The 25420-nt window shown below is 39.3% G+C and overlaps 2 protein-coding genes across 2 annotated transcripts in view; one reads left to right on the top strand and one right to left on the bottom strand.

Annotated features, from left to right (window-relative positions):
• Window positions 1-19329, bottom strand: part of LOC126298141 (2-hydroxyacyl-CoA lyase 2-like) — a 94512-nt gene extending 75183 nt beyond the window's left edge. Inside the window, exon 1 of the mRNA XM_049989457.1 lies at window positions 19090-19329. Coding sequence (XP_049845414.1) covers window positions 19090-19239 — 150 coding nt within the window. The 5' untranslated portion in view covers window positions 19240-19329. The remainder of the gene's footprint in view (window positions 1-19089) is intronic.
• Window positions 19330-19367: 38 nt separating this feature from the next.
• The window catches only part of LOC126298142 (uncharacterized), a 29254-nt gene continuing 23201 nt past the window's right edge, over window positions 19368-25420 (top strand). The window contains exon 1 of the mRNA XM_049989458.1: window positions 19368-19702. Coding sequence (XP_049845415.1) covers window positions 19549-19702 — 154 coding nt within the window. The 5' untranslated portion in view covers window positions 19368-19548. The remainder of the gene's footprint in view (window positions 19703-25420) is intronic.

The following is a 25420-nucleotide window of genomic DNA, read 5'->3' as shown; positions in this document are numbered from 1 at the left end:
GCGAACACCACCAGCAGCAGCAGAAGGTAAATGAAAAGAAAGGTTACTTTATGTAACACTTTATTCTTCCATCAATATCCAAGTCTTACAGGCATCTAACACACAATTAAATACTTGAAAAACACTAATGAGTTACAGATTTGTGTACGAAACTGAGATAACAAAGATTTTCTTGCCCCTGCACAGTTCCATGCCCACTCATCCATCAATACAGTAACTCTGTTTTTACATAATTAAATCTTCTGCTCCAGATTTCTGATCATATGCAGATATTCTTCTCCATGAGCATAAATTTCCATAACATTGTTATTTTGTGACTAGCCTGACATCCTGACATTGCGTGACCATTATCTGGCAATGCAATACAGATAAGCAAATGTCATCTGAAGCAGCACACTTGATTCTGTGTCTATTCTACCCCAGAACTATAGCTTGACAAACTATGAAAATATTTGTGAACTAAATGTTAGAAGAAAATACCTGTCTTCAGTCTATCATTGTCTCATTCACCTTTTGTGTTTCTGGGCGGTGTGCTAACCAGTGCTTGGTACATGTAGAATGTTGTCAGAGTTTTTCTTTTGCCATTCTTGCAACAGGAAGGTGATGTGTCATCCCAACATAATAATGCTCACCCACACACTGCCCGTGAAACTCAATGTGCTCTGCAAGACGAGTGGCAACTTCTTGACCAGCACGATCCCCATACTTGCCTCCAACTGAACATGTATGGGATACGATGGAACGAGAAGTGATTCATGCAACTCGTCAACCACCATCTCTTACGAAACAAAACTAAGAGGTAGAGCAGGCATGGCATAATGTATCCCAGGACAGTATTCACCATCTGTACGATTGACTGCATGCCAGAGTCAGCACCTGCATTGCCGTCTGTGGAGACTACCCCATGTACTAATAAGGGTGTTTCAACATGTGCCAATACCTGGTACCTTAGGATTGCTTGTGCTACTGATCTGTAAATGGATTCATTTCATGTACTCCACATGCACAGTTGCGACAACAAAACTTGAGTGGACCAGAAACCTCTAAAAGGAGGTATTTTTTTCTGGCGTATCTGTTTTACCTATTATAGTCTTTGCCTGCCTCTGCTACTCCTTCTAGTGCCTTGCTACTGGATGCTGTAGCAGATGCCCTACTACTTTGACCTTTCTTCCAGTAAGAATGTTCCATGGACTTACTTCCTCACTTATTCTTTTCGGTTTTTCCTCTTTTTATATTTTAGCTTACATATTGACAATCTGTTTTATGGCTTTAAAGTTGCATAAAATTCAGTTTTAAATCTATAGGCATCTACATATATATTCCACAAGCCACTGTACAGTCCATGGTGGAGGGTATATCATACCAATATTATTCTTTCTTTTTCCATTTGCCCATTGAGTGATGGGAAAATTACTGTCTCTACACCTCTGTGAATGCCCTAGTCTCCCTACTCTTATTCTCATGAATGCTAAATGCAATTTTACCAGCATAACGGTTGCAGTCGTCTTTGAACACAGGTTCTCTAAATTCACCCAACAGGGTTCTGGAAGACTTGAGTCATCTTTCTTCAGAGGGTTCCCATTTAAAATCCCCAGGCATTTCTGTTACACTTTCATATGGGCAATACCAACCTGTTACAAACCTATTCCACAATTTTTTGTCATGCCTTCTTGATAAAAACTCCACACACTGGTGCAACACTCTACAATCACCCACACTAGCATTGTGTATGCCATTTTCTTCACAGATGCACTCAATTTCCTCAGAAGTCTTTCAACAAATTTAAGTCTTCGATTCCCCTGCCGAAATGCTGATGTTATGTAATGTTCCATTTCATATCTCTTCTTAGTATGACCCCCAAATACTTACACAATGTTATTTGCTCAGGATGTCCACCACTTCTTTTGTAATCAGGTAATATTGGGCTCTTTCTCTTTGCTATAGGAATCATCTTAACATTTATTCACATTTAAAAGAGAGCTGCCACTCACCACATCACGTGGAAATTTTGTCCACATCTTTCTGTTGATCCTTATGATTGTTTCCTGTACACAACAGCAAACAATTTTTTCTGGATATATCATTTTGAAGATAAGAGCACTTCAGTTGTAAGTACTTTATTTATAAGCACAACCAGTTTTGCAGTATTTTAGTTGCACCATTCAGTGCAATAAAAACAAGTCATGTTCTAATCGAGAAAAGAGCATTGGATGATCCAACATTCATAATCAGCAATTTTTTGCTAAGTAGCAGGTGTCAATTATAAAATAGCATAAAACAACATAGAATGCTTCTGTGATACACTCCCAGGATACCATGAGTACCAGTATCTGGTGCGCTAAAAGGCCCCCATATACCGAACAAGTAATCAAAAATAGTCCGTATATGATCATCTATGGGATTATGTAAAATTAAGTGTCACTTGACATGCCACCTGTTAGTGCACACCTAGTGGGTGCCCTTGCAGTGGTGGCTAATGTTACATAATCCCACAATGATCGTATATAGTCTGTTTTTGATCACTTTTTCAGTGTGTGGAGACTCATTAGTTGACCAGGTGCTGGTACTCGTGGTATCATGGGAGTATATCACAGGAGAGTTCTATATCATTTTGTGCTTTTATATAACTGACGTCCACTATTTAGCAAAAAATTGCTGGGTATGAATACTGGGTCCCATTCTCTTTTCTCAATCAGAACATAACCTGATTTTATAGCACCTGATCAAGCAACTAAAATACTGGAAAACTGATCATACTGGGAAACTGATCAAATAAATTACTTACAGCTGAAGCAGTATTATCTTCAAAACTGTTCATTTATACTGTGAACATTAAAGATCATGTTATAATTTGTTAGGGCACACTTGAGGTTACTTTTACTTTTGTAGAACATACACCGTCCAGTATAATGCTCTGGATTCGATTAGCAAAATATTCTTTGAACCAATCAAACTTTTACAAAGATAGTCTGTATGGTCATATCCTGGTTAGTAGTACAAACATATAACATATCCATAGTGACATTACAAGTCTCCAGTACATAACACAGGTAAAGGACACTACAGTCGATCTCATCACAAAACTGGCGAAGTCTCTAGTTCAGACCCTCGACTCACTGTCAGCTACAGACCAGACAGTCCCGACCAGTCCTCAAAATGATACTGCAAATCAGTATCTGTATAGAGACCTCACAAGTGAAGCCAGCTGGCACCATCACTTATGCCAGTCTCCAGAAAGAAGTGAGAGTGGTCTCAGTAGCCAGATGACAAGTGTCATTGGTACCAACATGAGTGACAACCTGCAGCTGACTGTAGCCTGTGCTCTAAATTACTCCCAGGATGGCCTCTTTCACCTTGGAGACAATCCCTTCCATGACACACATCAAGTGCATATTTGTGTTGTTTCCATCCCATGAAGCTATTTCCCTGAGTGGAGCTATCACATACCTAATACTGGAACTGCCTAACAATAACAGCTCCTTCTTTCCCCTCTGTGGGTGCCCTGAACCATGAATGTGAAGAGACCACTGCACGAGCAGAAGATGCAACACCTCCTGGCTCTATCATATTACCAGTGTGGAGAAAATACCTCAAACCTATTTGTTAGAGGTATGGCATGAGCCTTTCAGCCATTAACCACATGCAACCTGACTCACAACACAGCTTCAGATCTGGGCAGATCCTGAATCAAATTACTGCTTGATGCTACATAGGGGCACCCTGTGGACCACATCAGCAAATCTGATACCTGACAAGCACCATGGCACTTTTGGAATGGGAGACAACCCTGTCATTCCATCTTGGGCAAAATTTGCAGCAGCCACAGGAAGCTGGTCAACAGTGGCTTAGCACGGGTTCCAGCTGTTTGCAAACAGTGGGTAACTCCTTCATCATGATTTCACAATGGTCACAATCACCCAACATATCTACACATGAAGTTAGTTTTTTCAAGATACTCTTTGCAATGCTCACAAAATTGAAAGTGAAGCAAAAGACATAAGTGCTTAGAGTTGTGTGTAGCTACACTACAATTCAGTACAAACAAATAGTAATACACAAAAAAATATGCAAACATTCACAAAAAAATTAAAAACCCACACTCAAAACAGGTCAATAAACAGATACTATTCATTTCTTAACATAAACATGTAAGATAAAGAGCAAAACTACATATTGTTTACGAACAAGTTAGGCTGCTGATTGAGCTGTTCAACTCAGTGGCATACTTCTAGTTTCAGTGGAATTGATTCTCATTTCAAATACTAGCAAAACACATAATAAAAGGGGGGAAAAAAAACAAGTTTCAAATTTATCACATTGTTTCCTTGAGACAGCACATACGTATATAAAGTGTATATGTATATAAAATTTGGGAATGAATAACAGGTATGTGTTAACTGCAGCTATGAGGAAAGTGGAATTTCTCTCTTTAAGTAGTTATAGTATATATAGCCCCCCATAGCCCAGCCCCACTCCCCCCCCCCCCCCCCTTGCCTCCGGGAAGCACAGACCTTGCCATGGTGGGGTGACTTGCATGCCTCAAAAATACAGACAGCCATACCCTAGGTTCAACCACAACAGAGGGGTACCTGTTGAGAGGCCAAACAAATGTGTGGTTCTTGAAGAGGGGCAGCAACCTATTCAGTTGTTGCAGGAGCAACAGTCTGAAAGGCTGACTGGTCTCGCCTTGTAACATCAACCATCAAGGTCTTGCAGTGCTGGTACTATCAACTGCAGAAAGCACGGGGAAACTACAGCTATTATTTTTTCCTGAGGACATACAGGTTTACTGTATTGTTAAATGATGATGGTGTCCTCACAGGTAAAATATTCTGGAGGTAAAACGGTACCCCCATTCCATTCTCCAGGCAGGGAGCACTTAGAGCGATGTCAAAACTGGTATTCTGTGGGTCAAGTAGATTAGAAAATTTAAAATGGGAAACTGATAGGTTGCAGTTTGGCAGAGTGGAAATTAGTGAAGTTTGTTGGCAAGAGGAACAGAGCTTCTAGCCAGGTAAGTACAGGGTCATAAACATAGGGATAATGCAGTAGGTCTAATAATGAATGAGAAAATAGGAATGTGGGTAAACTACTATAAACAGCACAGTGAATGTTCTATCACAGCCAAAAAAACAACAAAGTCAATATCTACCACAGCAGTAAAAGTTTATATACCAACTGGCTCCACAGATGGTGAAGAAATTGAACAAATGTATGATGTGATGAAAAAAATTATTCCGATAGTTAAAGGAGAGAAAAATTTAATTGTGTTGGGGGTTGGAATTTGATAGTAGCAAAAGAAAGAGAAAAAAATTGTAAGTGAACATGGACTGTGGGGAAAGGAATGAAAGAGGAACCTGGCTGGTAGAATTTTGCACAGAGCACAATTGGTTTAAGATTCAGGAAAGAAGGTTGTATACATGATGAAAGAGATCTGGAGACACCTGAGGGTTTCAGACCAATTATGTGAGGTACTGAGAACGATAGGGTTCTAAAGCACAGACAAAAAGTTTCAAGAAAAAATGACATTTGTGAAAATCTAATTTGTAGACTATCAGAAATCTCAAAGGTCTGACTTTTTTAACCGAGTCTCAACATCCTAAATTTCCTATGACAAAATAAAGTATCTACTTTATGTTATGAAGTATTAACTAATATTTATGATTATATTTATTATTAATATTAATTCATAATATTTCCATATGTAGGCTATGGACGACAGTGTGTTTTGACAGTTTTAACATGTGTAATTAATCAGAAACTAAAATCAGAACATGAAGAACAAATAATAACTGCATCACACACACAATTATGACCTATTTCAACAACTGATAGTCCTGATTATCATTGTTTTCATTAAGCACATTCTATGGTTTGCAGTTCAAATAAAACTGCCAATATACCTCTGATTATGAAGTATTACTACTATGTACATGTTACAGACACTACATGTTGCAACCACAGATAACGAGAGCAGTTCAGAGCTACAATGCTTTGTGGTTTGAGACCTTATGGAAATGTATATCCGAGAAATTGTTGAGGCAAAATTTTGTGAATATTCATTTACACAACATGGTCTAACAGTAGAGACAAAGCTGGTTCACCATAAGAGCCATAGATGTCAGGTGCATGCATACATGATACAATCTCAAAATTGACAACAGTGTACCTCAGGTCCTTATGGTTCTCAATGCCTCATATGCTGGTAAGATAGATATTTTGGAACCAGATTTTAAACTGTAAAATATTTCAAAGCTCAAACGTGGATTCTAACCACAATTTACTGGTTATGAACTGTAGATTAAAACTGAAGAAATTGCAATATAGTAGTAAATTAATGAGATGAGACCTGGATCAGTTGAAAGAGCTAGAGGTTCTTGCAAGTTTCAGAGAGAGCATTAGGCAACAATTGTCTGAAACAGGGGAGAGGAATACAGCAGAAGACAAATGAGTAACTTAAGAGATGAGATAGTGAGGGTAGCAGAGGATCACACATGTAAAAAGTTAGGGCCTAGTAGAAATCCTTGGATATCAAAAGAGAGATTGAATTTAATTGATGAAAGGAGAAAATATAAAAATGCAGTAAATGAAGTTGGCAAAAGGAAATACGAACATCTAAAAAATGAGACTGACAGGAAGTGGAAAATGGTATGCAGGAATGGCTAAATGGATACCAGTAGTAAGCAAAGAAGGGAAAGCTGAATGAGCGAAGGACTATACAGAGAGGCTACACAGAGGATATAAGATAGGAGACATGATACAGCGAGAAGAATTTGACAGGGCACTGAAAGACCTAAGTAGAAACAAAGCTCCCTGGAGTCACTGACATTCTGTCAGAACTACTGATATCCGGGTGAGAGTAAGTCATGACAAAACTATTCGACCTGGTATGCAGGATGTATGAGACAGGGAAAACACTGCCAGACTTCAAGAGGAATGTAATAATTCAATTTCCAAAGAAAGAAACTGCTGACAGGTGTGAATATTTCCAAACTATCAGTTTATCGAGGATAATGGAATGTAGTCAAATTAAATCGGGTGATGCTGAGGGAATTAGATTAGGAAATGAGACACTTAAAGTAGTAAAGGAGTTTTGCTATTTAGGAAGTAAAATCACTGATGATGGTCGAAGTAGAGAGGATATGAAATGTAGACTGGCAATGGCAAGGAAAGCATTTCTGAAGAAGAGAAATTTGTTAATATCAAATATAGATTTACGTATCAGGAAGTCGTTTCTGAAAGTATTTGTTTGGAGTGTAGCCATGTATGGAAGTGAAACATGGACGATAACTAGTTTGGACAAGAAGAGAATAGAAGCTTTTGAAATGTGGTGCTACAGAAGAATGGTGAAGATAAGGTGGATAGATCACGTAACTAATGAGGAGGTATTGAATAGGATTGGGGAGAAGAGAAGTTTGTGGCACAACTTGACTAGAAGAAGGGATCGGTTGGTAGGACATGTTTTGAGGCATCAAGGGATCACAAATTTAGCATTGGAGGGCAGCGTGGAGGGTAAAAATCGTAGAGGGAAACCAAGAGATGAATACACTAAGCAGATTCAGAAAGATGTAGGTTGCAGTAGGTACTGGGAGATGAAGAAGCTTGCACAGGATAGAGTAGCATGGAGAGCTGCATCAAACCAGTCTCAGGACTGAAGACAACAACAACAACAACATCAGTTTAATAAGTCATGCTTGCAAAGTAATAATACTAGTTATTTACAGAAGAATGGAAACTGGTAGAAGGCTACCTCAGGGAAGATCAGTTCGGGTTTCCGAGAAATGAAGGACCATGTGAGGTAATACCGACTCTACATCCTCTCTTCAAGGATAATTTAAGGAAATACAAAGCCATGTTTCTACCATTTGTAGACTCAGAGAAAGCTTTTGACAATGTCAACTGGAATAAACTCATTGAAATTCTGAAGGTAGCATGGGTAAAATACAGAGAAGGAAAGGTACAGAAACCAGACAGCAGTTACAAGAGTTAAGTGCACAAAAAGAAACCTGTGGTTGGGAAGAGAGTGAGAAAGGGTTCTAACAAGTTTCCAACTTATCCCCAAAGTTCTTCAATCTGTACACTGAGATAGCACTAAAGGAAGCTGAAGAAAAATTTGGAGGCAGAATTAAAGTCCAGGGAGAAGAAATAAAAACTTTGAGAAAAAAAGCATATTTGCACCATGAGATGTACAATTGTATATTTATTTTCTAGCAGTTTCCGTTATAACAACTAATATACATCAATGAATCAAAAATATATTTTAGTCAAATAAGACACAACCAAATGTAGGATGTTTATAACTGTCATAAGAGTCTGTCTGAACATAATCCATATAAATGTGCCCTGTATCAGCACAATTTACAGTAATCATTACTGCAATTGTGTTAATATACAGCATGTTTAAATGAACTATGTTCAGACAGACTTTTATGATAGTTACGAATGTTCTACAAATGGTTGTGTTGAATTCGATGAAAATGTATTTTTGATCCACTGATGAACACTGCTTTTTTCCTCTGAAAATGGCTGTTATAACTGAACTTGGTAGAGAATAAATATACAATTGTACAGCTGATGGCACAAATAAACTTTCTCAAAATACTTAACAGCCATGGTCAGTCACATAAGAAAAGTTTTAAAACCTTTGAGGTTTGCCAATGACAATGTAATTCTTCAGAGACTGCAAAAGACTTAGAAGAGCAGTTGAACAGAATTGAGATTGTCTTGAAAGGGAGATGTAAGATGAACATAAAAAAAAGCAACATAACAGTAATAGAATGTAGTCAAATTAAATTAGGTGATGATGCGGGTATTAGATTAAGAAATTAAACAATAAAAGTAGTAAACGAGTTTTGCTACTTGGGCAGTAAAATAACTTATGATAGCCGAAGTGGAGAGGATATAAAATGTAGTCTGACAATGGAAAAAAACCATTTTTGAAGAAGTGAAATTTGTTAACAGTGATTATAGATTTAACTGTTGGGAAGTATTTTCTGTAGGTATTTGTCTGCAATGTAGCCTTATATGGAAATGAAATGTGGACAGTAAACATTTCACACAAGAAGAGAACAGAAGTTTTTGAAATGTGGTGCTTTGGAAAAACGCTGAAGTTAGATGCATAGACCATGTAACTAATGAGGAGGTAATGAACAGAATTGGGAAGAAAAGAAATTTGTGGTACAAGTTGACTAAAAAAAAGAATCAGCTGATATGACACATTCTCAGATGTCAAGGCATCACCAATTTGGTATTGGATGTAAGTGTGGGATGTAAAAATTGTGGAGGCAGACCAAGAGATGAAAACAGTAAGCAGATTAGAAAGGATACAGGTTGCAGCAGTTACTCTGAGATGATGATGCTTGCAACAGATTAAGTATCATGGAGAGCTGCACCAAACCAGTCTCCAGACTACAACAACAACAAAAACTACAAATAATTTATAAGATCCAGAAAATACAATATTTCTGTGTATAGGAGGAATAACTGTTATGAAGTTTGCCCTTTTTTCCATTTGATTAAAATACATTCACATTCATTAACTCTTTTACTGAAGGCACGTTTTAGAAGGATTGCTGAAGCAGATATCCTTCCTCTCCAGTGTCCCATCAAGACAATTGTTTCTTTTTTCAATAAATTACCTACATTTCTGATACAGTAAGGAATCGTGGAATGTACAAACCATAGAAGCAGAGTCTACTGGCACTAGACAAATGGTTCCATGAGGTGTCTGGCATGTGCTTCCTCACACTTAGGACACTCAGTGCCACGTTTTGGAGGGAAAAAGACATATTTCTTGGAATATGAATAACATTGTGAGGTTTTTCCTCACAGGTGGAACAGACAAGCCATACATGAAACATTTGCATAGGTGACAATTATATCTAACACAGAAACTATTCCTGCAATATCCAGAATATTTATAAATTTCTTCCACACAGAACTAATAATTTACCCAAATGAGCGTGTCACATCTGACAATTTAAAAAATATATATATACACTCCTGGAAATGGAAAAAAGAACACATTGACACCGGTGTGTCAGACCCACCATACTTGCTCCGGACAGTGCAAGAGGGCTGTACAAGCAATGATCACACGCACGGCACAGCGGACACACCAGGAACCACGGTGTTGGCCGTCGAATGGCGCTAGCTGCGCAGCATTTGTGCACCGCCGCCGTCAGTGTCAGCCAGTTTGCCGTGGCATACGGAGCTCCATCGCAGTCTTTAACAATGGTAGTATGACGCGACAGCGTGGACGTGAACCGTATGTGCAGTTCACGGACTTTGAGCGAGGGCGTATAGTGGGCATGCGGGAGGCTGGGTGGACGTACCGCCGAATTGCTCAACACGTGGGGCGTGAGGTCTCCACAGTACATCGAAGTTGTCGCTAGTGGTCAGCGGAAGGTGCACGTGCCCGTCGACCTGGGACCGGACCGTAGCGACGCACGGATGCACGCCAAGACCGTAGGATCCTACGCAGTGCCGTAGGGGACCGCACCACCACTTCCCAGCAAATTAGGGACATTGATGCTCCTGGGGTATCGGCGAGGACCATTCGCAACCGTCTCCATGAAGCTGGGCTACGGTCCCGCACACCGTTAGGCCGTCTTCCGCTCACGCCCCAACATCATGCAGCCCGCCTCCAGTGGTGTCGCGACAGGCATGAATGGAGGGACGAATGGAGACGTGTCGTCTTCAGCGATGAGAGTCGCTTCTGCCTTGGTGCCAATGATGGTCGTATGCGTGTTTGGCGCTGTGCAGGTGAGCGCCACAATGAGGACTGCATACAACCGAGGCACACAGGGCCAACACCCGGCATCATGGTGTGGGGAGCGATCTCCTACACTGGCCGTACACCTCTGGTGATCGTCGAGGGGACACTGAATAGTGCACGGTACATCCAAACCGTCATTGAACCCATCGTTCTACCATTCCAAGACCGGCATGGGAACTTGCTGTTCCAACAGGACAATGCACGTCCGCATGTATCCCGTGGCACCCAACGTGCTCTAGAAGGTGTAAGTCAACTACCCTGACCAGCAAGATCTCCGGATCTGTCCCCCATTGCGCATGTTTGGTACTGGATGAAGCGTCGTCTCATGCGGTCTGCACGTCCAGCACGAACGCTGGTCCAACTGAGGCGCCAGGTGGAAATGGCATGACAAGCCATTCCACAGGACTACATCCAGCATCTCTACGATCGTCTCCATGGGAGAATAGCAGCCTGCATTGCTGCGAAAGGTGGATATACACTGTACTAGTGCCGACATTGTGCATGCTCTGTTGCCTGTGTCTATGTGCCTGTGGTTCTGTCAGTGTGATCATGTGATGTATCTGACCCCAGGAATGTGTCAATAAAGTTTCCCCTTCCTGGGACAAGGGATTCACGGTGTTCTTATTTCAATTTCCAGGAGTGTATGTAGATGTATATAACTAAGGAAAATTGTGTAGAAGGTGTAGTATATAACTGTTTTTCACAGTGGAGATTATGGCTAAAAATCTGTCTGGTGGTTAAACGACAAAAAGTAAGATGTAGAATATGAGCTTTCAGTGACAGTGATGATTAGTCTTCACTGGTTTCGTGGACAACCAAAACATCTAATGATTTTTGTCGTATTGGTAGGAAAATTTTAATTCATTGAATGCTTCTCGCATTACTCTTCTTAGGTTCATTTTGGCTTAGTTCAGCTTACATTTACCATCTAGACTTTGATTTCATACATATATAATGAAGTTCTCTTCACTTTTATAGCAACTTTCTAACTTGGCCTCTCAGTAACGGTCCCTCAAAACCTTGCTCATCACATATCTGTCTAAGGCATATTGTACAATGGTTTTGAATTTCATTCATTCGTGCTCTACATCTTCATCCTCAGAGCTGAATATTTGATAAGGGCTACTCAGTCTGCAATTTGTTTCCCATCATTCTTGCTAAGTGAAAATATTTTCTGGTCTGTTAGTTACTAGGCAGTTTCAGATGCTCTCAGCAGTCAGTTCTGTATCTGCCTGAAGTAATTTTAAGACAAGATATTCAGATCAATCTCGCATCGATCCCCCCATCTGACAGCAATTTCAGTCATACTGAAGAAAGCTCCAGGCCCCGATGGAATCCCTGTCAGATTCTATGCTGAATTAGCAACTGAATTAGCCCCTCTTCTCACTATAATCTATTCTAGATCCCTCGAACAAAAAAATGTACCCAGTTCTTGGAAAAAGGCATAGGACACGCCCGTCTAGAAGAAGTGAAGTAGAAATGATACACAAAATTACCATACAATATCCTTGTGACATCAATTTGTTGTAGAATCTTAGATCATATTCTGAGCTCAAACATAATGAGGTTTCTTGAGCAGAATGAATCCTCAATGCCAACAAGTAGGTTTTTTGAAAACATCAATACTGTGAAACCAAACTCTCACTTTTCTTACATGAAATACTGAAAGCTTTGAATCAAGGCAACCGGGTTGATGCAATGTTTCTTGATTTCTGAAAAGCATTTGACTCAGTACTGCACCTACACTTATTGTCAAAAGTACGATCATATGGTATGTTGTTGTGGTCTTCAGTCCTGAGACTGGTTTGATGCAGCTCCCCATGCTACTCTATCCTGTGCAAGCTTCTTCATCTCCCAGTATGTACTGCAGCCTACATCCTTCTGAATCTGCTTAGCGTATTCATCTCTTGGCCTCCCTCTACGATTTTTACCCTCCACGCTGTCCTCTAATGCTAAATTTGTGATCCCTTGATGCCTCAAAACACGTCCTACCAACTGGTCCCTTCTTCTTGTCAAGTTGTTCCTCAAATTCCTCTTCTCCCCAATTCTATTCAATACCTCCTCATTAGTTATGTGATCTATCCATCCAATCTTCAGCATTCTTCTGGAGCACCACATTTCGAAAGCTTCTATTCTCTTCTTGTCCAAACTGTTCATCGTCCATGTTTCACTTCCACACATGGCTACACCCCATACAAATACTTTCAGAAATGACTTTCTGACACTTAAATCTATACTTGGTGTTAACAAATTACTCTTCTTCAGAAACGCTTTCCTTGTCACTGCCAGTCTACATTTTATATCCTCTCTGCTTCGACCATCATCAGTTATATTTCTACCCAAATAGAAAAACTCCTTTACTACTTTAAGTGTCTCATTTCCTAATATAATTCCCTCAGCATCACCAGACTTAATTCGACTACATTCCATTATCCTAATTTTGCTTTTGTTGATGTTCATGTTATATCCTCCTTTCAAGACACTGTCCATTCCATTCAACTGCTCTTCCAAGTCCTTTGCCGTCTCTGACAGAATTACAATGTCATTGGTGGAAAGTTTTTATTTCTTCCCCATGGATTTTAATTCCTACTCCGAATTTTTCTTTTGTTTCCTTCACTGCTTGCTAAATATACAGATTGAATAACATCGGGGAGAGGCTACAACCCTGTCTCGCCCCCTTCCCAACCCCTGCTTCCCTTTCATGCCCCTCACCTCTCCTAACTATCATCTGGTTTCTGTACAAATTGTAAATAGCCTTTCGCTCCCTGTATTTTACCTCTGCCATCTTCAGACTTTGAAAGAGAGTATTCCAGGCAACATTTACAAAACCTCCTCCAAGTCTACAAATGCTAGAAATGTAGGTTTGCCTTTTCTTAATCTAGCTTCTAAGAAAAGTCATAGGGTCAGTATTGCCTCACATGTTCCCATATAAAGCTGCATGCCCTCGGGAAAAATTATGGCTGTAGTTGCTTGCTTTCAGGCGTTCACTGTACCAGCACAGCAAGGCCGTTTTGGTTAGTGTTACAAGGCCAGATCAGTCAATGATCCAGACTGTTGCCCCTGTAACTACTGAAAAGGCTGCTGCCCCTCTTTAAGTGAAATTTGTGACTAGATTGAGGACTTTTTGGTAGGAAAGACGCAGCATGTTATCTTTGATGGACAATCATCGTCAGATGTACAAGTAACTTTGGGTGTGCCCCAGGGAATGTGTTGGGACCCTTGCTATTCATATTATATATTAATGAGCTTACAGCCAATGTTAATAGTAAAATCATGCATTTTGCAGATGCAGTTATCTATAATGAAGTACTATCTGAGAGAAGCTGCATAAATATTCAGTCTGATCTTAATAATATTTTAACATAGTTAAGAGATTTGCAACTTGCTCTAAATGTTCAGAAATGTAAAATTTTGCACTTCACAAAACAAAAAATGTAGTACCCTATGACTATAATATCAATGAGTCACTGTTGGAATCGGCCAACTCATACAAGTATCTGAGTGTAACACTTTTTAGGGAGAAATTTTAAACATTTGACTGGCTATGATACAGCAACTGTATGCTATTTAATTACAGGATGTATATACAGCAACTTTGGTTGCACTTTGTAGGGATATGAAATGGAATGATCAGATAAGTTCATTCATGGGTAAAGCAGTTGGTAGAGTTTGGTTTATTGGTAGAATACAGGAGAAGTGCAATCAGACTACAAAAGAGATCACTGACACATCACTCGTGCGACCCATCATGGAATATTGCTCAAGTGTGTGTAACCTGTACTGGAATATGGAACACATACAGAGAACAGCAGCACAAATGGTCACAGGTTTGTTTGATACATGGGAAAGTGTCACAGAGATACTGAAGGAACTGAAATGGCAGACTCTTGAAGACAGATGTAAACTATCCCGAGAAAGTCTATTAACAAAGTTTAAAGAACCAGCTTTAAATGATTACTCTAGGGACATATTACAACCCCCTACGTACTGCTCACACAGGGATATTGAGGATAAGAGTAGAATAATTACTGCATGCACAGAGGTATTCAAACAATAATTCTTCTCACTCTCCATACATGAATGGAACAGAAAGAAACCCTAATAACTGGTACAATGTAACATACCCTCCGCCATGGTGGTTTGTCGAGTATAGGTGTAGATATGACTCTTTCATTCTACAGCTGGAAACTGAAGTCTGCCCCTATAACAACAGCATGATAATAAATTTTGTGATATTCTGCAAGTTCTCTCTGAAGCACTCTGTCACTGCGACTCCCGAGGCAGGTTGTCTAAAAAAGCATCCTTTTACCATAAAGAATTTCCACTCTGCAGCAAGGTGTACATGGCCAGTAAGTTTCATCCTGTTACCACGATAGACCAATTGTGATTCTTACCCACACTCAGATTATTTCAAATGCAGATTTGGCAACAACCTCCCTAGGTACCACAGAGTTCTTTACAGCAATAAATACACCACCACCATTCGCTTCTAGGCTATCATTGTAATATCCATTTCAATCAAAATTTAGGATTTCACAGATATTCACTTCAAGTTTCAGTCAGCTTTTAATTGTTCAGACTGTGTGAGCTTTATTACCTTTAAGAGGCAATACAAATTTTGAGACCTTACTGTGAGTGCTCCTGCAGTGTACTAATAACATATAAATATTTTCTCTTCCTGATTTGCACAGACTTACATTCTCCTCCAGGAAGAACGCTGATATTATTTCTCAATTTACTGTACGGAATTCAATATTGATCCTTTGGAGGTGTTCTAACCTACACAAGCCCCACATGCATACCACATTATCTGCTATCCGAGTAGCTATTTCCTTTGTATGATGCCCACCTGACCTATTGAAGCAGCTCTACAATTCTCTACATAGCAGCAAAGATCTAGAAATTTGCATCCAACATCAACTCAGTATTGTCTGAGTCACACTAGTTTAGATCTTCCACTCAGCTCCTAACTAGGGGAGTGTGATCAATTCTGCTGCAAATAGCGAGACATGTTTCCTCCCTGAGTGGAAATCTATCAGTCTTCACCAAATCAGCAAACCAACAAAAGAAGTGAAAATGGCCTCAGAACCTAGACAGTAACCATACTTGCTGATACAACATACTATTGGGAGTTGTTTGCGCCCAGTAGACCAGTAGCAACCCAGCAAGCATACTGAGTGCACACTAACCTTCTTTCCAGACTTGCCTGTTATTTCACTGAGTGAGTCCATTATCTGCCTAATATTTGAGCTTCCAATGATAAACATACCTATCCACTGTATTGTCAGGACTTGGCAGCAAAATGGGCTACTGATCCAATAAACAAGGCATCCAGTGATGGCTCAAATGTGTTATCAACACTGGGCAGCACCTCGCACCTGTTGCTAAGGCATAAGAGGACAGCTCTGTAGGCAGTTTCCACAGTCATATTCTGTGGAGATATGTGAACTTTCCAATGTCTGCCACTCACTCTCAAGTAAGAACAAATTAGACTAGTTAGACATGTTGTAGGAGGTAATATGTTTCTTCACTCATTTTGGAAGGGGGACACATGGAATTTTAGGAAGAACACTGCATGTAATGAATATCTTTCTTTTAAGGTCCTGTGACATATATACTGACTTAAACTCATGAAGAATTATATTTCAAAACTTTATCGAACAAGGGCTTCATAAGCAACCTCTTTTGTGCTTGAATTAGAATTCCTTGGGATTCTTCCAATAAATCTGAGCCCAGCACCTGCCTTCACCCAATTAAATTTATATAGTCACTCCACCTTAAATAACTCTGGAAAGAAGCTTCTATGTATGTGAATGCATGACTGATTCCAGAGACTGGTCATTGAGCATGTAGTCATATAGTATGGGACCCTTTCAGCTGTTATCTATTACATTACATTTATTTATGTTGAAGGTCAGCTGTCAATATTTGCACTAAATACTGATCATTTAAAAGTTTTTGTTTTCATAAGTTATTGTGTGGAAATTTAGTATAAACAAAAGAACATTGTTCAACAGGGATCAATTGAATGAGGCAGTGTGTCTGTTAAAACACTGACATATTTGGAAGAAGGAAGTTTGCTCTGACCAGCCAGCCCAATTTAGGTTTTCAGAGGTTTTCCCAAATCATATACAGCAAATGCTGGATGGTTCCTTCAGCAAGGCCACAGCCAAGCAACTCATTTGTCCTTATGAAAACATCCTCATATATTCCATGTGTCTGTCTACTTGAACTACTAATTGTCAATGTATAACGACAATAAAACCTATATCAATATCAGATAATCCATGGGTGAATAAATTACTAAATAAATCAAAGTCTCTGCATTTCATAAGAAGTTAATAATGAAGTCATGTCCCAATAAACAACTGTTTTTTCTTCAAACTAGGCAATAGTGTGGAACTGTTTAATCATAATAACTTTTACAGTGGGCTGTACCCTCTGCCATGCACTTCACGATCGTTTGCAGAATATAGATGTAGATGCAAATGTAGAATTGAAGGCCTTCTGCAAGGAGCATGACACCCACCTGAGCTTTGTTATTTACTGCCTTCTAGATATTATGAATGAATAGGGCAAGCTGGGTATAACAAGGCTGGTGCTTGTCTGAACCACATTTATTCCTACACAGAAGTTATTTAGTCTCTAGGAAAGTCATGATACACTCCACTCTCAATAGTTTCAGAGGCACAGTTATTTGAAACTGTTGGAAACAGGAAGAGAGCAGGTGACAGTAAATTCCCAGGTTAAGGTACACATCGTGTTTTAATGTCAATCTTTTGCACTAAAACTCAGGTTCTAAAATGCTACCCACCAAGTTCATTATGAAATGAAGCTTTTACAGATAGCTGATGAGGTACTAATCAGATATGGCAGCATATTAAAGAAGCTGAATTGAGCTATCTGATCTTACTTCACTGACTGACAATGAGCATAACAAGACTAGCACTCTCTGTAGGAACAATATACAGAAGAATAACTTTACTAAAGAATTACATTTCTGATCCTGTATGACAGTTTTTGTATGCTAAAGCAAACCCTTGACAATAAATTAAAATTATTTGTTAGATAATTTTCAAACTCTGAGGACATTTATAGACTGTGTTCTATTGACTGGGCCATCCACAATAAGCTTAAATATCATTGTGAAGTCTCAGACTGCCTGTATCTGCCACCTAAGACTCCAAACCCACAGATGCCATCCCACTAATGTTGCAGTTTAATACCGAATAGAAAACTTTGTACATGTTCTACAGCAAAATACTGAGTTATTAGTAAATGATTGAGTAATGAGAGTAAGTGCAGACCTGTGACAGATTTTAAATCATATCTATGCCCATTATCTTAAAAAAGTAAGCACCTTAATTCCTCCCATATTATTACACTTTAGTTCAGTAACAAGATATTTGTGTCTATCAATCCTCTGTTGAGACTAGCATCACAATGCTGTTTATATGTGCCCTTGGTGGGACTTCTATATTACTTTGCTACAGTGAAAACATTGAGTAACCCATAACACACCCCCATATTCATTCACTACTACTTAAATAAGATTGAAATATGTTTTTTTTTTTATCATATTTAAAGTTTACTGACTGAAACTTTCAATGGAAAATTTATCAGTCACATGAGACATTTTCTAAATCACATATTACTGCCTCTATAGTCTTGTCCAGCAACATAAGGTTCCAAAGTATACATCTTCTATGTACCAAACAAAACAACTCTGATATTTCACTAGGATTTCTTTATTTTTATTATGTAAAGGAAACTGGCTGTCTATTAACTTATATTCTAAGCTATTAAAATGGCTAATAGCCTACACATTCATCAATTCACAAACGAGATGCAGCAGTATAAGTTATTTATAATATTTACAGCACTCTTATTACTATAATCATTGCTGTTTATTCCCATGGCTTATTCATTTTTCTCGTGTTTGTTATCTATAGCAATTCGTAGCGACTACTTTTGGGGCAGTTAAGAAATTCGTGATACAGTGCCACTAAAAACTTCACGATAAGTGCTGTAATTATTTATTTCAATGAAGGATTGTCTGCATGCGCCCCTGAATCCTAAGTCATGCTCAGTAACGTGAAATTACAATTGCATAATAGCAACGGTAATGTTTTCATCACCAGGCCTACACTATCACATACAACACTTCATGACAATTCTATTCATCCAATTTAAAACCAACTAATCGGTGGACTGTTCATTTAAATCAGGCGGTATGGTTCCTACTCTTATATTATTCGGAGCGCAAATGTATGAAACACTTACTTCTAAGAACGCTATGTTTTCATAGTTACCTTGTGCAACCAGATATATATGATATTAAACCAGCTTGCAAAAAAACCGACAAATATGCCCACAAAAGCACAAAGAATAAACAATATAATTAACGAAACTGAGTGTTCTTCAATCAGTTCTTCTTCTAACCCGCTGCCAAACGAGGTCATGTTTTCCCTTTCTCAAGTACGTAAAATCTGCTTAAACAGTGCTGAAAAAATGCAGGTCATCTTTATTATTTTAAGTGATAATTAAAGAGATTGCCAACATTTGAAAACAGCTTAATACGTGCTATTGGGATTCAAGCTCTCCAAAGATGAGGATATGTGAGATACATGACATAGTAGTTTCAGTTTGTAGAGCGTCGCGGATATCGGTGTGCGATGCACGCACAGAACGACGGCAGCCGTAAAATCAAGTGATTTTTTTTTTTTTTTTTTTTTAAAGCAAAACTAACTGATTGCAATGAGTAGGTAGCAATGGCAAGTGATATGGAACGAAAGCTATTGTATGCTTTTCGGGGATGGATTGCGTTTGTGGCGTTCATGGATTTGGGAACGACAGTTCGATGCTTCATTGAAAACCGATCCTTTATTGGAGAGCTTCCCACGAGTATAAGTAAACATGACAACAGTGAGTAACTCCACATGTGAAGTCAAAGCTGTTTAAGCTGCACCTTTATTTTATAGAGCTGTTTATTAAATTCGCACGTCACGTACAACTTCACTCTCTAAACGCGAGTACTAAGTAAATTTACTTTAACATTTCAGGTCGTGGTTATTGAAACATGCTAGGCTAGGAACATTTCCATCGTGATTTAAAAACTCGGCGCCGAGACACTATTTATTTATTTATTAGATTTCTCTGTAATTCTATTCCACCACCCCTTGTTGGTCTTGAAAGGTTACGGTATTGAATGAGTAAATATTATGAGGCCAATGTGTTAGCAACAACTGTAGCATGCCATATATGAATGACACAAGTGGAATTACATTGTTTCATCCTGTTCACACATTTTGAGGTTTGTTTTAGACTGCATTATTAGAGTTATTCACTGCCTGGCCACACTTTATATTTCCAAAAATCCTGCCATAATATAAGCATTTCCTCTGTTATAATGTTTATCCCATTTGTATATAAATCTGTAGCAAAAGCACGACAGAAATATTACTTAACATTTGTAAGGTGACGTTAGTTGTTCCACATCTAAGTGGATCTTGTCACTGTGTGTGTGAAACTGACAACTTATATAATGAACTTCTGATCAGAACTCTGCAGAGTTGTACAAACATATCATTATGTGATGACATTGTCAAGAAATTAAGTTAGGTAGTCATTAATGGATTGAGTGACTTTGGTTTTGTTGTTATGTGCATTATTCAACTGGCTTCTTGATCAGTAACTCTAGGCCATAGAATACATGAAAACATATTCAGAGCCTACCAGAATAAAATAAAAAATGTGAAAAGTGAAACAAAAACTGTAAACTTCAAAATGAAAATAATAATATTACCTATAATGAACATTAACTGAGTGGGTCAACACCAGTTTGCCAACTCACAGCTAGTCACCTTTCAACAGAACGTTGACCTCGGGCTACATTAGAGATCAGCATGACACCAAATCTAACATCCCATATTCACAATTGTTGGGTTTTGCCAACTCTCAACCAAATTCATCTTCCGACTTAACCTAGCCAATGGACTACACTACAGATCAGTTGTCATCAAATGTACCTCACAGAAACTGATGCAAATGAAAAAGAAATCTGCCTCCACCAATTTTTACATCCCTCACTTACCTCCAATACAATTTTCCTTAACCGAGCGAGGTGGCACAGTGGTTAGCACACTGGACTTGCATTCGGGAGGACGACGGTTCAATCCCGCATCCGGCCATCCTGATTTAGGTTTGCCGTGATTTCCCTAAACCGCTTCAGGCAAATGCCGGGATGGTTCCTTAGAAAGGGCATGGCTGATTTCCTTCCCCATCCTTCCCTAATCCTAGCTTGTGCTCCGTCTCTAATGACCTCATTGTCAACGGGACGTTAAACAGTAATCTCCTCCTCCCACAATTTTCCTTAGTTATATACATCTACACTTTTTTTTCTGTCAGATGTGTGACACTCATTTGGGTAAATTATTAGTTCTGTGTGGAAGAAATGTATAAATATTCTGGATATTGCAGGCATAGTTTCTGCTCTCTTATGACTTTTCGTTTTTTCTTCTTTTTCCTACAGTCAATTTCCAGTCAGTCATCACAATTAAATTTTCATCTCCCTTAACTATATGAATAATTTCTTTTATATCCCCATATATTCTTCCATTATCTTCATAATCTGCAGAGGTAGCAGGCATACTTGTTTATTACTGTGGTGTGTGCTGGCATCATGTCTATCTTGGCTGCTGTAATGTGTTCAATATGCTGTTTGTAGTAGTGTAGTACCTGCATTATGTTCTCACCTGCCCAGAGAGCCGGCCGGAGTGGCCGTGCAGTTCTAGGCGCTACAGTCTGGAACCAAGCGACCGCTACGGTTGCAGGTTCGAATCCTGCCTCGGGCATGGATGTGTGTGATGTCCTTAGGTTACTTAGGCTTAATTAGTTCTAAGTTGTAGGCGACTGATGACCGGAGAAGTTAAGTCGTATAGTGCTCAGAGCCATTTGAACCTGCCCAGAGATCATGTTCTTCCTGCCACTACACTTCACTAATTTCCTCTATTCTCTCTTCAACCTATTCATTTCTCTTTTCGAATTCTCTAAATTACCTACATGATTAAGGGATCCAACATTCCACACTCCAACCCTTTGAATACTATTTTTGTTTTTCCTGATGACAACTATCTCCTGGGTAGCAATCACCCAGAGATCTGAATAGGTGACTGTCTTACCTCCAAAATATTTTACCCAAGAGGAGACTATAATCATTAGACCATGCAATAGAGTTGCATGCCCTTGGAAAATATAGGCTGTAGTTTTTCCTTGCTTTACAACCATTCACAGTATCAACATAGTAAGACCATGTTGACCAATGTTACAAGGCCAGATTAGTCAGTCACCCAGGCTGTTACCTCTGGAGCTATTGCAAAGGCTGCTGTCCCTCTTCAGCAACCACAGTTTAGTCTGACCTCTCCACTAATACTCCTTTGCTGTTGCACATATGATACAACTGTTTGTATAGCCACCCTACCTCAGCAAGGTCCATGGTTCATCAGGGGGGTTACAACCAGGACTAATCTTTGAGGCAGATCGTCATCTAGGGTTGTCCATCTGCAACTTTCCCATTCACTAAAACTGATGAAACATTAGTGAGAAAACGTGACATAGAACAACGCCAACAAACTTGAGCAGCAGACCCTCCCTCAATAGGGCCATTCTACACCAAATGGTTTAGTTTGGGAAAATGTTCCCACACAACCATCACACATGTTCTCAATGAATGTTGGTAAAGTTCTATTTTAGCCAATTTAATATTTGCAGAGAGATAGTCATTTGTCTACCCCAGAGGCTGTCAACTGTGCACCCAAGAGTTTTTGGCAAGTTCGGGGCGTAATATCTCGGGCAATATTGTCTTGAAAGAAACATAACTTGACCATGTTGTACAACATTTTTGCACACCCTTAAGTGAAGTAATAAAAAAAATTATATGAAAAAAATTCTGTGTGATTTGTATATCAATAATTTGGAGCAAAGTCGGCCAAAAATACAGATGCTCAAAAAAATGTTTCTATACTTGTTTCATTGAAAGGATTTTCCCTGAACAAGTTGCTATATTCTGTGCATAAGCCTGCCCAATCTGATGTGAGCCCAGGGAAAGATATTTTGGAACCTCTCTTTATGGCCATGGTGAAACTGTTGTACCATTCTTGTGTTGGTTCTATAGAAGACATTTGGGCATCCAGTAAATCTGCAAATCTTGACCAGTCAGCCTTTCTAAAGTTAAACTGCCTCTGAAAATGGATTTTTTTGAGGTCTAACAGCAGCAAATATTTGGCAGATTATCGGTGTATGTTGTGAATTTGATATTGGAGGATAGACAAACTTTATACTCTGTTGGCTAAAGCTGTTGGTGGTGAATATGAGGTGATACAGGTAGTTTTGCATCGTGGATTAGGATAAGGTGATTCATTTCTGCCCACTCTATTACTGCTGCCCCATTTTCATCTTCATTATCATAGCCCCAAATGTCACTATGGCTGCTGAAATTACCAATCTGCATTAGTTTATTTTGATAGTTTGTTGGTTTGTTAACTCTGAATTCTTCACCAGGTGGTTTTTAGAGAGATGAAATGGTACAATTAGCTGTTTCTATTGTAAGGATTTTGATGTTATTTTCTTCTCTGAGTGCTGTGGGTAGAATTTAGACATCTGGATGAACAAAGATAGCGCTTCCATAGTTATCATGTGGTCTTTTGATGGCAAAGCGCATTCTGTTTATCTTCAGCCTACACATGTTGCAGTTCCTTTTGTGTTTCACACCGTATATGACATTGGTGCTGTCTGCAAAGTTCTTGTGGCAGTTCTTCTTTGGCCAATGTTATTCCTTCTGACAACTAAAATTGGAAAGAACACACAGAAAATGTTGTGTGGAAGGCAAACCAAAGACTGAATTTTATTGGCAGAACGCTTAGAAAATGTAACAGAATTACTAAAGAGACCCCCCTACACTACGCTTATCTGTCCTCTTTTAGAGTACTGCTGCACAGTCTGGGATCCTTACTAGATAGGATTAACTGAATCTATTGAAAAAGTGCAAAGAAGAACAGCACATTTTGTATTGTCGCAAAATGGGGGACAGAGTGTCACTGACGTTATACAGAATTTGGGATGGACATCATTAAAAAACAAAGACTTTGTTGATGTGGTGCAATCTTCTCACAAAATTTTAATCACCAACATTCTCCTCAAAATGAGAAAATATTTTGTTGACGCCGACCTACACAGGGAAAACCAATCAGCATAATAAAAAAAGGGGAATTCTGAGCTTGCACGGAAAGATATAGGTGTTCATTTCTTCCACGTGCTGTTCAAAAGTAAGGTGTTTCGATTAACCCTCTGCCAGGCACTTAAGTGTGATTTGCGGAGTGTCGATGTAGATGTAGATCTAGATCTATTACCTGGAAGTGAAGTCCCATGCTGCTGGACAGAGCCTAGGGGAACAATGCGAGAGACCCGCACCGCTGTACTAGGTTAGGTCCTAATGGAAGTAATTTGCCGTTACCTTTATGCGACTGTAATGGGGATGAATGCTGATGATGAAGATGACACAAAAACACCCAGTGATCTCGGGGCAGGTGAAAATGGCTGACCGTGCCGGGAATCAAACCCGGGACCCCGTGCTCAGGAAGTGAGAACACTACCACGAGCTGCAGACAATGTATTACCTGAAAGGCAAAATAATGGTTCACTGATGTGATGTAAAATCATGTGTTTCAACCCCCATGTGGTGTTTCCAATGTATCTGTTCTGGGAATACTTTTTCACTGCACACAAATTACCTAATTTGAGGAGACTGTGGATGGCTGCTACATAAGAACACTTTTGAGTAACCAACTGCCAGTATGTATCAACTACAGTGTGTTACATTTCCCCTTTGAACTGCTCCATTTTAAAGAAGGAAAGAATGATACAGGAGTACAAAAACCTTTAAGTGTTTTTCATATTTTGAATCGAGGAAATAATATTAATGCTTATACCCAGTTCAAATGACAGCAATTGCGGTGACCAATCTCTGTCCTTAGTAAGGGTGAGGATGTCCACAGTTCTGCCTATATCAGGCCCTGATGGCTGACTGAATACATCTGTTAGTGAGGGAACAATATCCCCCTCCCCCTCTGCTCCCATATCATGGGCCTCAGTTTCCCACCCCATGCCAGAATACCGTCCTACTCAACCGGCACACCCAGCAGACCTGCTCCGCACAGTAACACTGCCTCGTAGCCGGTCACCCAGTGATTTGAGGGAGGCATGAGCTATGGGCTATACAACAGTTCACTTGCCCTCCTTTCTATATACATACGAGATCCCCAACATATAAAACACAATAAGGAGAATGAAGTTGTTGCACAAAAGCCCACCAACCCACTGCTGATGTTGAAATTATGCGTGTAACATTATTCCCACAAACCAGGTGGTGCAAGCAGAGATCTAAATGTGACTCATGTTCTCACCTTCTTCCCACCAACCCTGTGTGTATCAACAGCCATCAACCATTGAAACTGTAATAGTTATTTTCACCACATAGTGAGACGCAGACAGCTAATACCATGTAATCCAGCAATAGGTATTGCCCCATTTATATATATATATAATCTCAAGAACTCAAAATCAGGTGGAAAGCCAGTACAAAGCAAA

This window comes from Schistocerca gregaria, chromosome X (genome assembly GCF_023897955.1).
Source record: "Schistocerca gregaria isolate iqSchGreg1 chromosome X, iqSchGreg1.2, whole genome shotgun sequence".
NCBI lineage: Eukaryota > Metazoa > Arthropoda > Insecta > Orthoptera > Acrididae > Schistocerca > Schistocerca gregaria.
Note: the sequence above shows the minus strand (reverse complement) of the source record. Positions and strands in the feature narration are given on the sequence as shown.